The sequence below is a fragment of the Macaca mulatta genome, chromosome 15 (assembly GCF_049350105.2).
Source record: "Macaca mulatta isolate MMU2019108-1 chromosome 15, T2T-MMU8v2.0, whole genome shotgun sequence".
Lineage (NCBI taxonomy): Eukaryota > Metazoa > Chordata > Mammalia > Primates > Cercopithecidae > Macaca > Macaca mulatta.
In genome coordinates, this window is record NC_133420.1 from 83,943,620 (window position 1) to 83,957,545 (window position 13,926).

The window sequence follows — 13,926 nt, forward strand, 5'->3', positions numbered from 1 at the left end:
TTGGGATATCCCAGAATTACATAGGGAGTTCTGGCTGCTCAGGAGACTGAGTTCCAGAGACTGGTTTAGTGGGATGAGGTGTCCACATGGCTCAATCATGAAGGTTATGGCAAAATGTTGGCCAAGGGCTTATAAGAGAAGAGGGTGACTCTCCCTTGGATTGGTTAGTAAAGAATTCAGGAAAGAGGGAGTTGTTTAATGAGTATGGAGTTTCAGTTTTGCAAGATGAAAAAGTTCTAAAGATTGAAGTGATGAACCACACCTGTTTGGTTCACACAGTGTGAATATACTTAACACCACTGAGCTGTGTGCTTTAAAATGGTTAAGATGATAATTAATTTTATGCTGTATATATTTTACCACTATTAAAAAAAAGAATGCAGGACAGATTGCCCAGCTGTTATTACATAGAGTTAAGTCTAGCTTTTACCTCCTTTGTGTTAGAAGAGTGCCAGGTGTATTTTCCGTGCCATTACCACATGTGTACCATTCCCTCTCGGAACAATCCCTTTTAGTTTAACAACTGCAACAACAAAAACCCTTGACTGAGCTTGAGAAAGCCGAGGCAAGTTTTTGGGAATACATCCCACCTTCTCACTGTACTTATGTTACCCTGTCTTGCTTCTTCCTAATTCATTTAGCCTTCGTCTAATGATCTGGCTTAGTTGCTTAACCAGAGTAGTCACCAGTGTTTGCCGAGAAGTCATTTCAAAATAAGTTATTTTTGTTAGAGACATATTGGGCAATGTAAAAGTATTACCATATGTAACAATGCAATACTAAAAAGCAGCTTATTATAATTGTGCTTATTAACAAAAAAAATCAGGATAAGAAGGAGGGGCATTAAGGTATAATAATTTAAATGAATTTATATATCATGCTTTGGTTATATAGACTAAGTGCTTTTTTTAAAAAAAGAACAAAACCCAACTCTTTCTGTTAATTAACAGATCTGCTAAAGTAGACATAACTTGAAGCACTGTGGCACCACAGGGGTGCCTCTGGGTCAGAACTCTGCTATTCTGGGGCCTAGACGCAGAGACCCCTGGCACCCAAGGCCTCAGTTCTGATGCCATTCTCTGACAAAAGAAACCAAGGCTCCTGTCTGATTCCAGCACCAGGGCCGGGAAAGTACGAGATGAACCTAGAAGATCTTGTGCCAGAAAGTAAAGAATTGCTGGAAAAAAGGACAGGGCTTGTCGAAAGAACACGGGAGCAACATAAAGGAGCTTCCAATTGCCAAATCTGGGACAATTTGAGAAAGAAAATAAATAATGACTGTAATGAGTTATATAGTCCACAGAATGAATTAATAGCGATGTGTTTATAGTATATAAATAATTGGGTAAACATGTCAGTGGTAGGAGGGAGAGCTCTTCCCTATTCATTCTGACTGATGTGGAAGAAATGACGGGAACAGAAAATTGCTGTTTGGCAAACCACAATGGTAATGGGTACAGACAAGAACACTCAGTGGACACTAAAGTTAGGGGGCATTGTGTGTTGTGAAATGGGGTATCTGCAGAGTGTTGAGAACCTCCCCTGAAAATGCTTAGTGACTCCCAAGGGAACAGTAGTAACCTCACATTAGAGACCACCCTAGCTATGCAGTCGTCACCAGAAACAAGCTGTGCATGCAGCTCATAGCCCTGATACCATGCACTGAGAACACGGCATCACTGCTGTGGTTTTCTTGCCCATAATGTCTCTTGTCCAAGTACTAACCAGACGCGACCCTGCTTAGCTTCCAAAATCAGACAAGATCGGGTGTGTTCAGGGTGATATGGCCGTAGACTCTTGCCCAAAATGTGTAGCCTGAATCTGATCATGAGGAAACATCAGACAGACTGAAGGACAATGCTACAAAATCATTGCCAGCACCCTTCAAAAGTGTTATGTAAGATGTTATCTAGGGGAACTGGGTATACAAACTCTGTCCTATTTTTCCAACTTTTTGGAAGCCTGAAATTATTTGGAAATGAAAAGAAAAAAAAAACCTCTGCTTCCCCATTTGAGTCTGAAGGATGAGCACACTATTCACACGAGGAGAGAGCAGGCACTTTTATTCTTTCATAGATGATAATATTTACATCATTCCTTTTAGTGCATTACGTAGTTGCATTTTTACCTTTTACATATGCATTTTTATCTTTTCTGATGCTCATAACAGCAATGTTAATAATACCTATTGGGTGGATATTGTCGTGTCCTCATCCTTTTCATAGCGGAGGAAACAAAGACTTGGAGAGGTTAAGGACTTTCTTGGAAGTCTTGCCATCTAACACAGCCCACTGTAGATTATGAGCTTATGGGGTCCCTCCTCTCCCTTGGATAACTAATGAGAAATGGTAACAGGAGTTTCTGTAGTCTGGCTGTCCAGTCACAGTTGCTTCTGAGCTTCTGAACACCACACAGCTGAATTGTAGTAATGCCTGAGACTTCTTGCCCTGGAGCTCTTGAGGGCAGGGAGATCTGGAGTCCACAGGTACAGGGGACTTGGATTTGGATTTGCTTGCAAAAGAACCCTGGATACTTCCACACAAATTAGTAAAAGCCTCTGAAGAGTAAACTTGTCTGCCCATCATTCTGTGCATACAGATTCTAAGTGTTTAGTTCTATCTTTGGAAAAAAGGTTCCTTTTTGGCCTAAGTTGAAATACTGATGCAAGAGTCAGGCCTGTGGAGATCAAATTCACAGCTTCGTTATTCACAAAGACTATGTTGGAGGTTGTATTACAGCTTAGATGCATGGAAAAATGGGCTTCTTTTTGACATAGCTGTGTGTGGAATTTCAGCCCTAAATCACAGGCCTCCCTTGTGAGGGTCGTGGTTGGGCGGTGGGGGGCAGTAGAGCCTGCCCTACTAGCTCACTGCATTGCTGAGAGAATAGACTTTTCTGCACCCTCTTTCCATGTAAGAAAGGGGCTGGGCCATTTATGCCCCGTGTTTCTTTCCAGCTCACTGATCAGATAATTCATCTGAATAATGAAGAGGGGAGGAGGGAGAGGAAAATCCAGGAGCGTTCATCTAGTGAAGTCCCTGCTCAGGGAAGTCCGAGGCGTTGGAGATAAGGATATTCCTTTCCTCAGGGTCCAGGGAGGGCACCTCTTAGATGGGGGTCTTGTGACCTGCTTCAGGGGAGAAGTGTGAGGGGATATGATGATTATATATTGGTTTTGTAGACTTTTATTGATTGTAATACAAATAATAAAATCCCTTCTTTACCTTTTAATCAATAGATCTCATGAATCAGATATGTTAATAGTAGAAGGTCATCAGATTATGAGCAAAGTACAGAGAAACTTTGCCAGGTCACCATGTATGTGTGCGTATGTGGTTCTTAGCAGGGGAGGTGGTGCAGGTTGACACTTCTGGAGAACTGTAGTAATGCCTCAATATATATAAATGCTTATACTCTTAATTCCAGGCTTCCTCTATCTTTGCAACTACTTTGTATAGTAGTAACTGCAGACTTAACGATCCCCATCTTACAGATAAGGAAGCTGAGACTTACAGAGGTAAAGTGAGTTCAAGGTTACAGAACTGGGAAGTGGTGGAGAAAAGACTTTTCCTTTGCTGTTATTTAAAATACTGCTTTTATGTTTCAAAATTTTTATAAATCAGTTTTTCATTATAAAAGTAATGTGAGCAGAGTTCAGATAATTTGGAAGGAGGAGAAAAAAGTCACCAGTTTTTTCCCTGTCCAACATAAGTGAGTAAAAATTATGATTTCTAGAGGAAAGAGACAAAACCTCCAGATAAGTAATAGAAAATGGCCTTGGGAGGCTGCAGCCTAGTTCTCTAGGATCACAGTTGCAGTGGAACCAATATATTGTGGGAAATCTTTGACTTCTCTTGAGGCAAAAGGGAGTCAGGAAATGAATAAAAGGATCCAATTCCAGAGCCCAGATGCTCATTTACTATGAAGTTTTTTGTAACCAAGCTTACAAAGTAATTCCTAAAGTAAGAATTGGAATGTAAGTGATAATGATATAGTATAGTTCCAAATTTTTATTAAGTTATGTATTCATTTTTTATATATATATATATTTTAAAATAGACTAAAAATCTCATCCTGCCTTAAATTAACTTATCTTTTAAATTAGAAACATGAGGAGTCGTCACCTCACTGAAGATGTATATTATGAAAGGCGCTCGGGCGTGTCTCCAGCAGGGCAGGAGTATGAATATGTGGACTGAGCACCATAGTTTTTGGAGAATTAGACATGGTTATTAACTTGCACGGGGCTTGAAAGTCCACAAAACACACTCATAATAACCATTGCCTTTGCTTCTCCTGCAGACGTTGTGAAATGAGAGCACTTCAAAGATAAGACTAGGGACTCAGGGAAGTTAAGGGGCACTGTGAAGGTCACAAGGCTGGAGAATGGCTTGGCTGACTTCTAATTTCCAGTGCAGGAATCTTTTCATTAATTACATCATGCTGTACTTGAGGGGATGCTATGCTGATGAGCCTCTTGCAGAATACCGGAGTGCTTTTTTTTTTTTGAGACAGAGTCTTACTCTGTCGCCAGACTGGAGTGCAGTGGCACGATCTCAGCTCACTGCAGCGTCTGCAGTGGTTGGGATTACAGGTGTGGGCCATCATGCCCAGCTAAGTTTTGTATTTTGAGTGGAGTCAGGGTTTCACCATGTTGGCCAGGCTGATCTGGAGCTCCTGACCTCATGATCCACCCACCTCAGCCTCCCAAAGTGCTGGGATTACAGGCATGAGCCACTGCACCTGACTATACTGGCCTGTTTTTAAATAGCCTTGCTCATCATTCCAGTCTGGTTGGACAGGTGTGGTGAGCCTATTTCTAGTGCACGTGGTAGGTGTGGGTAGCTACTTTAGGTTCTTAATCTAAGGAGGTAGAATGGTGAGCATCTGTTTTAGGAAGAGGAGAGTAGCCTGAGAGTGGTATCCCAGTGTGTCTGATGTGTGCTAGAGTTTGAGAACCATGGAGTCAAAGCAGTCATAGGAATGCATTCTTGGAGAGTATTTCAGAATTCAGATCTGAAGTGATAAGAGTCTCAGTTAATGTGATGGCAGTGGAAATGAAGAAGAGCATGTGTGTCTGAGAGATAACTTGACAGAAGTCTTGACCATGGGGAAAGTTGCTGTCCTGGTCATTCCTTACAGAACACATGGTAGCCCTAGTGTTCTGCAGAGGAGTGTTAATTCCAGGTGAACATCATCGTAAACCACTCGGAAGAGCTGAGTATACCGTGTTCAGAGGTGCTGAGCTCCCACTTTGTGTATCTAAGTGGGGGTGTGTATAGTGTATCCTCCCAGGTGACAGTGTGGCCAGCTGAGATGCAGAGGTGGATGTTTGGCAAGAGGACTAGTATCTGTTCACAGTCTGTTTCCTGGTGATGAAGGATGAGCTGTAACCTTAGAGAGAATTGGTGGGAGGTAAAATGGGAACAGCTAATATTTGAAGGGAAGGGATGCTGAGAAAAGAGTGAGGATTTCTGAGCCAGTGTATTTCCTTTTGTTCAAAGAATAAAATTCACCCTCTCCGCCACTATGGTTTCTGGCTTTTGCCTGTTTTCTGTCCTCATTTTCTTTCATTCTCTGCCTTGCTCATCACGTTCCCAGTTTAGAATGCCCCCTCTGCCCTCAACCTAGATATTCCCATGGCTGGCTCCATTATACAGCGATTGGATGTCACCTTTTTGGAGAGCTTTTCCTGACCATCCTCATTAATGTTGGGCCTTCTCCCCACCCCTGCCTCCCCCAAAACCTAAGTTCTGTTCCAAACCACTTATCCCAATCAGGGATGACCCTGGTCAGTTCTTGGTCTGCTTGTGCAAATCTGCCCTCCCTTCTCCAGTAGAACGAAAGCTCTTTGAGAGCCTGGGATCCTGTGTCTCTTGTTCATTGCTGTATTGCCAGCACCTAGAAGAGTACCTGGCACATATTAGCATAAATATTAGTTGAAAGGACTCTAGGTAAAGATTTGATGAGGGGGAGCCGAGGTAGGCAATGGGGAAAGATGGGTCTATAGACCGCAGGCAACACCCGATGACTAACCTGTGCTGGACGGTAGAGATGAGACAGGATAAATTCAAGAGATGTTCAGGAGGTAACGCTGACAAAATTTGGTTATGGACTGGTACAGGAGGTATCAGGCAACTTTCTTGTGAGAAATCTTGCTGTGAGAGGTTTGTGAACTCCTAGCATTTTTATTTGATCTCTTCGTTCACTGGAAACTTAAGGGCAAAGCAATTCTTAGCCCTCCGTTAAGAGCTTGTCTTGGTTCTACTCCATCCTAGAGGAGGTGTCTCAAACTCTAGGCATGAAGAAGTCTCCGTTTCTCCTCCGAACAGTTGTATCCACCCATTCACCACTCAGCAATATTTTTTGAGCATGTAATATGTTCTAGGTATTGTCCAAGGCACTGGTGCACAGGAATGACTAAAACAACCTCCTTGCATTTATGTTCTAGAGAGGGAAGACAGACAAGCATGTCTACAAATGCGACACACACAAAATACTTTTGGATGGTAATAATGGTGGAAGGAAAAACAGTGAGACAGGATGGGAGGGGGTCAGCCAGGCTGCTCTGCATTAGCTGAGATCTGAATAACAAGGAGGAGCCATGAGAAGACCTGCAAGGGGAAGGCGTTCTGGCATTGCCCTCAGAACCTACTCCTGCTAGAGGAGTCACTGAAGGGGCACTTTGCTTTCTTTTTTTTTTTTTTTTTTTTTTTTTTGAGACGGAGTCTCGCTCTGTTACCCAGGCTGGACTGCAGTGGCCGGATCTCAGCTCACTGCAACCTCCGCCTCCCGGGTTCACGCCATTCTCCTGCCTCAGCCTCCTGAGTAGCTGGGACTACAGGTGCTCGCCACCTCGCCCGGCTAGATTTTTGTATTTTTTAGTAGAGACGGGGTTTCACCGTGTTAGCCAGGATGGTCTCGATCTCCTGACCTCGTGATCCGCCCGTCTCGGCCTCCCAAAGTGCTGGGATTACAGGCTTGAGCCACCGCGCCCGGCCGGCACTTTGCTTTCATGTCTTAAAGAATGAAATTAAAGAGGTTGGTGGGATGGAAACTCAACTTCAAATACTTCTCAAGTTTATGTATTTATTTTTATTTCATTTCATTTATTTAGTTAGTTAGTTTTTGAGACAGCGTCTTGCTGTGTTGCCCAGCTGGAGTGCAGCGGCATGGTCTCGGCTCACTGCAACCTCTACCTTCCAGGTTCAAGCAGTTCTCCTGCCTCAGCCTCCTGAGTAGCTGGGATTATAGGAGTGCAACACCATGCCCAGCCCAGCTAATTTTTGTATTTTTAGTTGAGATGGGGTTTCACCATGTTGGCCAGGCTGGTCTCAAACTCCTGACCTCAAATGATCCGCCTGCTTTGGCCTCTCAAAGTGCTGGGATTAGAGGTGTGAGCCACCGCACCTGGCCCATTTTATTTATTTACTTTTTTGAGATAGAGTTTCGCTCCCGTTGCCCAGGCTGGAGTGCAATGGTGCAATCTCGGCTCACTGCTCCTCTGACTCCTGGGTTCACGTGATTCTCCTGCCTCAGCCTCCTGAGTAGCTGGGATTACAGGCATGTGCCACCACACTCTGCTAGTTTTGTATTTTTAATAGAGATGGGGTTTCACCATGCTGGTCAGGCTGGTCTCAAACTCCTGACCTCAAGTGATTCACCTGCCTCGGCCCCCAAAGTGCTGTAATCAGTCACCATGCCCGGCCCCATTTTATTTTTTTGAGACAAGGTCTCTATCGCTCAGACTAGAGTACAGTGGCATGATCATGGCTCACTACACCACAAACTCCTGAGCTCAAGCGACCCTCCCACTGCAATACCTGTAGCTGGGATTACAGGCACACACCACATGCCTGGCTTTTGAAAAAAACTTTCTTATAGAGACGAGTGCTCACTCTGTGGCCCAGGCTGGTCTTGAACTCCGGGCCTCAAGTATTCCTCCTGTCTCCGTCTCCTGAAGTGCTGGGCATGAGCCATACATGCCTGCTGGTTTATTTCTTATCAGCATTTTTGTTTACCAAATCATCCTACTGCTCATTTACTTACTGAAATATTGCCCTTTTACAGGTCGTTACACAAAACATTTTAGAGATGGCTTTAAAGAACAAAATTTCTCTCAATCATAAGTGATTAATATAATTTTGAAAAAAGGATAAAATCATGACTCATATAGATACAAAAATGAACATGTTAAGGATTTTATTTAATCACTGATTAATTATTAATTATAGATGAGGACATTTGGCAGATGTTATAACAAATTCAAAGGAGAAATCAGAACAAATTTCTGTGAAGTAAAGTATTGTTGAAATTAATGTGCAAATCCAGGAAAACTAACTTATTCCACAGCTGGGGAGGGAAGTTAGTTGAGCCTCTACTGGCCAGGCAAAATTAACACGCCTATAGACAACAGTTATTTTGCACTGCTATTAGTTATCTACAATTTACAGAGTTGTAAGCTCCCTGGGAATCAGAATCTAATTACCTGTAGAGATCTCCTCCGGCGTCTCGGCAGTGCATGGTTTTCCAGTGAAGCACGTTTTTTTCCCCATGTATAACCAGACTAAAATAAAATAGTCTCCCTCTCCTCCATGTACAAAAGTGTGGAATTCCTACCCTTACGGTCTTTGAAGCAGTGGGGAAGGGAACTATCATTTATTTAGCGCCTGCTGTGAGCAGCATTTGTCAGTTTACCTCATCTTCACAGCAGCCCCACAAAGTAGGTGTTGGTCTTCACGTTTTACAGATAAGAAAATTGAGACTCAGGGATCTTATAGACAGTAAGCAGCAAAGTTAGAATTCCAGCCTGTCCTGTCTCCAGAATCCACATACACACACTCCCTGGGGACAACTTGTTGATGGTAAAACTACAGAAATTCTCTGTGTTTTTTTCTTGATCTTTAGTTCATCATCAACCAAGGTGGATCTCAAGAGTGGCCTCGAAGAATGTGCTGTGGCATTGAACTTATTTCTAAGCAACAAATTTACAGATGCCTTAGAATTGCTTCGCCCCTGGTAATTTACTTTGTGTCTTTTAGATAAAATATCTTTCAGATGTTTCTGATGATTCTTTGATGTCATGCTTGTAAATTAATTTATCTGTTCCCATCTGAATATTGATAAGCTAATTTAGTTCAGACCTTACTTTGGTCACTTTTAAAATTCAGTTTAGAAATCTGAGTTTTCAAATATAATCAGTAGAAAATTCCTGATTGTTTTGCATATTTTAATCTCTCTTGTTCAGATATTGTCATCTTATAAGTAGTTTTATAAGGCTTCAATTTTGCTTTCTTCAGTGAAATATTTTTATGTTTGTTCCTTTTAAATATTGAAAAAAATTTCCTTTGAAATGGGGAGGGGACGAACCAGAATATGCTGATCTCAATGCTAAAAAGAAATTTAAGATAATAAGAATATTACTGGGGTTCTCTATTTGTTCGACAAACAAGTTAAGCAATTTAATTTCAATTAATAGTACCTGTTAAGTTTTCAGATGTGGCAATAAAACCTGTGCTTGCCTGTTTACTCGGTCTTTATCTTGACAATAGTCTTACATTGTGCCCTCAAACACTTGTTTAGATGAAGCTTAGACCTCATATAATAATTTCCTAGAAGTTTACTTTGGCACAAAAGTGGGCAATCTCATTCCTTACTTTGAGTGTTTACTAAGGTGACTGGATTCTGGTCATCTGAATCTTAGAGATTAATTGACCTGCTGAGGAGCTGCTATGGAAATTCTGTTAAGATTTAGAATAGCTGTAGTCAAGGTGGGTCAGCTGTCATTCCACAGGTTAAGAACAAATGATGAAATCGATGGTGAAGCCCTGTAGTCTAAGGAAATCTTTCAGTGTTGTCTTCAATATTTGCCTCACAATCTCCACCTTGCCTGTCCCATGCTTTTTTCCCTCTGTCCTTCTCAGTCCCTCAGACTTCTCTGTCTTCTGTCTCTACCTCCTTTTGTCTGCTTGTCTTTCCCTCTCTCTTGGTCTCTCCTGTGTCTTTTCTCAGCCTGCTTGCCTGTCTTCTTTGGGTTTTTGAATGTTTTTATTGATGAGCCATAGTTGTACCTATTTTTGGAGTACATGTGATAATTCCTTACCTGTACACAATGTTCAATGATCATCAGGGTAATTGGGTTATCCATCACCTCAAACATTTATCTTTTCTTAGTGTCAGGAACATTTATAATTATTCTCTTCTAGCTGTTTTGAAATAACAATAAATTATTGTTAATTATAATTTATTATGAAATACTAGAAGTTATTTCTTCCATTTAACTGTATTTTTGTACCCATTATCTCCTTTGATTTTTATTCCAACAAGTCTTTCTCTGCCACTGACACACAGCTGATCATGACATGGGATGAAAATAAACGATTTAGTGTTGTATTCAGTCAGGTTCATCTCTGAGTTTTATACATGTTTCACTGTTTAAATGGCTTAGGCCTGTAATCCCAGCACTTTGGGAGGCTGAGGCAGGCGGTTTACCTAAGGTCGGGAGTTCGAGACCAGCCTGACCAACAGGGAGAAACCCTGACTCTACTAAAAATACAAAAAATTAGCCGGGCATGGTGGCACATGCCTGTAATTCCAGCTACTCGAGAGGCTGAGGCAGGAGAACCACTTGAACCCACGAGGCAGAGGTTGCGGTGAGCCAAGATCGTGCCATTGCACTTCAGCCTGGGCAACAAGAGCAAAACTCTGTCTCAAAAATAAATAAATAAATAACTAATACTTTTCCCTCATTTGAAATAATTTTTTTTTTCTTCTTGAAAGAGCTTTCAGTTAAAAATGTGAGGTTTGAAACCACAATTAATGATTAACTTTGAGCTGCTCTGATTCCTTGTGGTTCTTTTGAACAGATAGTGAGTGCCCTCAATGTTCAGGACAAGCTGCAAATTACCAAAGGATGTTTAGACTATTTCCGTGGGGGCAAAAAATAATGTGGCTTGTATTTGTTTCGCATGGCAGCAGGCTGTTATGCATTAATATTTAAATTAAAAACAAAACCATGCATTAGCATTTTAAACCTTATAAATAATTAATACAGCTTAAGAAGTTTTGAGAAAATAAATGATGTTCTCACAGCCCGAGAATCTGGATGTCTGCCATCCGTTAGGAGTCATTAACATCCTTAAGAATCCTGAAGCAGATCTCACTGTAACTTGATGATTTGAACTATCAAGAACTTTAATCAGGAATTTCAGATAATGGTATTAGACTAGATATAAGGTCTGACATCTACTTTGGTCATGGCTCTTGTGACCAGCCTAACTTGTTCCAAAATCTTGTTTGCTCTTGGCCTTTGGCTGGAGAGGAGAGGAATTACTTTAAATGAGCCTTTATTTTTGAAAAAACATATTGGAATCTCTCTGTCAAAAAATGCATTTCCAGCGGCCTTTATTTTAGCACTTATTTCAGAGCCAAAGGTGGTAGCATGCTGCCCTCTTTTCAACTGAAGACAGTTGGTTTGCTTGGAATCTGCCGGCAGGCTGCCCTCTTGTGTTGAAATAGGGAAATGCATATTGTCCCCTTCAACCTGGAACATTTTGTTCTGCCTGTGTGGGTTTACATTGGAAAGTCCTTGGTACTTGAGTTTTTAAGAGGTTACTTTTCACCAACCATATAATTTTGGTGATTATGGTGAAGGAATAAAGGTTACTGTGCAAGTCAGAACATGCATTTCCTAGGATTTCTTATGATCAGTATTTCCATTGAATTAAAATGTCTGAATTCCCTGTTTTCTCCCCAGGGCTAAGGAGAGTATGTACCATGCTCTGGGCTACAGTACCATTGTGGTGTTGCAGGCTGTCCTGACCTTCGAGCAACAGGACATCCAAAATGGCATTTCTGCCATGAAGGACGCTTTACAAACCTGCCAAAAGTATGACGAGTCATTCAATACTTGAGATGAGACTGCAAACTTTTATGCCTGTGTGACAAAAATAATGTCATTTGCCTGACCAAGAGCTCTGTGTTTGAAATTGGCCACAGTTACAGAAAAGAAATTCAGCCTCGAAGCTGAAGGATTCCCATTTGACATCTATATATTCCACTTTTCTTTTTGATAATCTGGGATCTGAGCTACAGAGATTTGGGGGGGATTTCTGTGGGATTAGCAGCAAGCATCTCTCAAGGTAGATGACATTAGGTACTGCACGCCAAACCAAGCCACGCAAGGAGTGTTTTTGTTTTAAGTGGGAGATGCAAATTCATGAGGGAATGTTTTATTTGTTTAAGAAGGACCTCTTTTTGAACACTTTTGTTTGGTGAAAATGAGATAGAGTTTTAGTTTTATTTTAAGCTTTACCCTGTGTGTATAGGAAGACCGTATCAAAATTTTTTTTCAAGGCAAAAGTAATTTTGATATCTTTTAAAAAATGATAAATGTTTCACAGTATGGGAGATGCTTGGTTTGTAGACATTTGGGAATATTCAAGAATCCAGGAATGGCTGGCTGCGGCACCCTGGGCAAATGGATGGGAGGAAATGACTGCTGTTGCTGTCAATTGCTTGATGTGCCGCTGGGACTAGGGCAGAAGGTTCATGATCAGAAGGTTAACATGGGTGAAATTGCATCCTGATATAATGGTGTTGTAAGCTCCTCAAATGAAGAGAGCTTCCAAATATTGCACTTTAACTTCATTTTTCACCTGTGGAGAATTTTACACAAATCCTGGTTTTAGTTATCAGGATAAGGGAAGGTACTTTGGAGGTTAGTTTTCACTGGCGTGTGTGGGTTTCCCCACTTGGTGTTCAGTAACACAGACTGAGTTCCCGCAAGTGGCTAGCCAGTGCTGAGTGTAGAGTGTTGGAAAAGGATGATCTGTGTCCTACAGACTTCAGGGTTTAGAGTTTCAGCTTTTTGACTCTTTGGTGTGATAGTGACTGAAATGAATGGCAAATGAAAATGAGCTTAGCCTGATTTTTTTTTTTTTCTATTTTCTATCTCCCTTTTTATTTACTCGATGTAGATACAGGAAAAAATACACAGTTGTAGAATCTTTCTCAAGTCTTCTTTCTAGAGGATCCCTGGAGCAACTGAGTGAAGGTAAAAGTCATTTAAAAGATCACTTTTTTCCTTGATTTTAAAAGTTAAAAAATGATCATCTCATAAAATTCCATACTGAAGTGTATAAAGTCAATGGAATGTCTTTTTCTCTTCCCTATCATACTGATCTTCCAAAAGTAACCATTGTTAATAGTTCATTGTAAAGCCTTTTCTGCGTACGTACTCAAATACATAAATAAGGTACACATAGGGTTTTTGTTGTCGCTCATGGATTGTTCTTTTTTTTTTTTTTTGCAAGCATAAAATCACATAATAGGTGTAAATTTGACATTGACACTTTCCCAGGTCATTACATGTGAGTGTTTAACAGCTGTGTGATATTCCACAGGATTGATGTATTGTGCACCAAAATTGGATTTTCTCTATTGTTTTTATTTTTTCACTGTTACAAATAATGGTGTCCTAGAATCCTTATACATACAGATTCATGCATCTTGAAAAGTTATTTCATAAGATAGATTTGTAAAAGTGGAATAACCGGGACTGGCAGTTTGAAAAGTTACAATATTTATAGGTATTCCCAGTTTTTTTCTCCAAAGGTGTAGGTCAGTTTATATTCTTACCATTCATCTGTGAGAATTTCAGTTTTCCACAAGCTATTAAAAATTTTTTTCAAGGTGAAAGTAATTTTGATATCTTTTAAAAAGTGATGTTTCACAGTATGGAAGATGTGTGGTTTGTGTACATTTAGGAATATTCAGGAATCCAGGAAAGGTTGGCTGCGGCACCCTGATCAGATGGATGGGAGGAAATGACGGCTGTTGCTGTAAATTGTTTGATGTGCCCCCTGGGACTAGGGCAGAAGTTTCATGATCAGTTCTGTCTTTACAGTGTTACACTCTAGTCCAGAA

The 13,926-nt window shown here is 41.0% G+C and overlaps 1 protein-coding gene across 1 annotated transcript in view; it reads left to right on the forward strand.

The window, feature by feature from the left end:
* The window catches only part of TTC39B (tetratricopeptide repeat domain 39B), a 141,885-nt gene that overhangs the window by 85,498 nt on the left and 42,461 nt on the right, over window positions 1–13,926 (forward strand). The window contains exons 4-6 of the mRNA XM_015117669.3: window positions 8,908–9,018; window positions 11,756–11,887; window positions 12,978–13,054. Coding sequence (XP_014973155.1) covers window positions 8,908–9,018; window positions 11,756–11,887; window positions 12,978–13,054 — 320 coding nt within the window. The remainder of the gene's footprint in view (window positions 1–8,907; window positions 9,019–11,755; window positions 11,888–12,977; window positions 13,055–13,926) is intronic.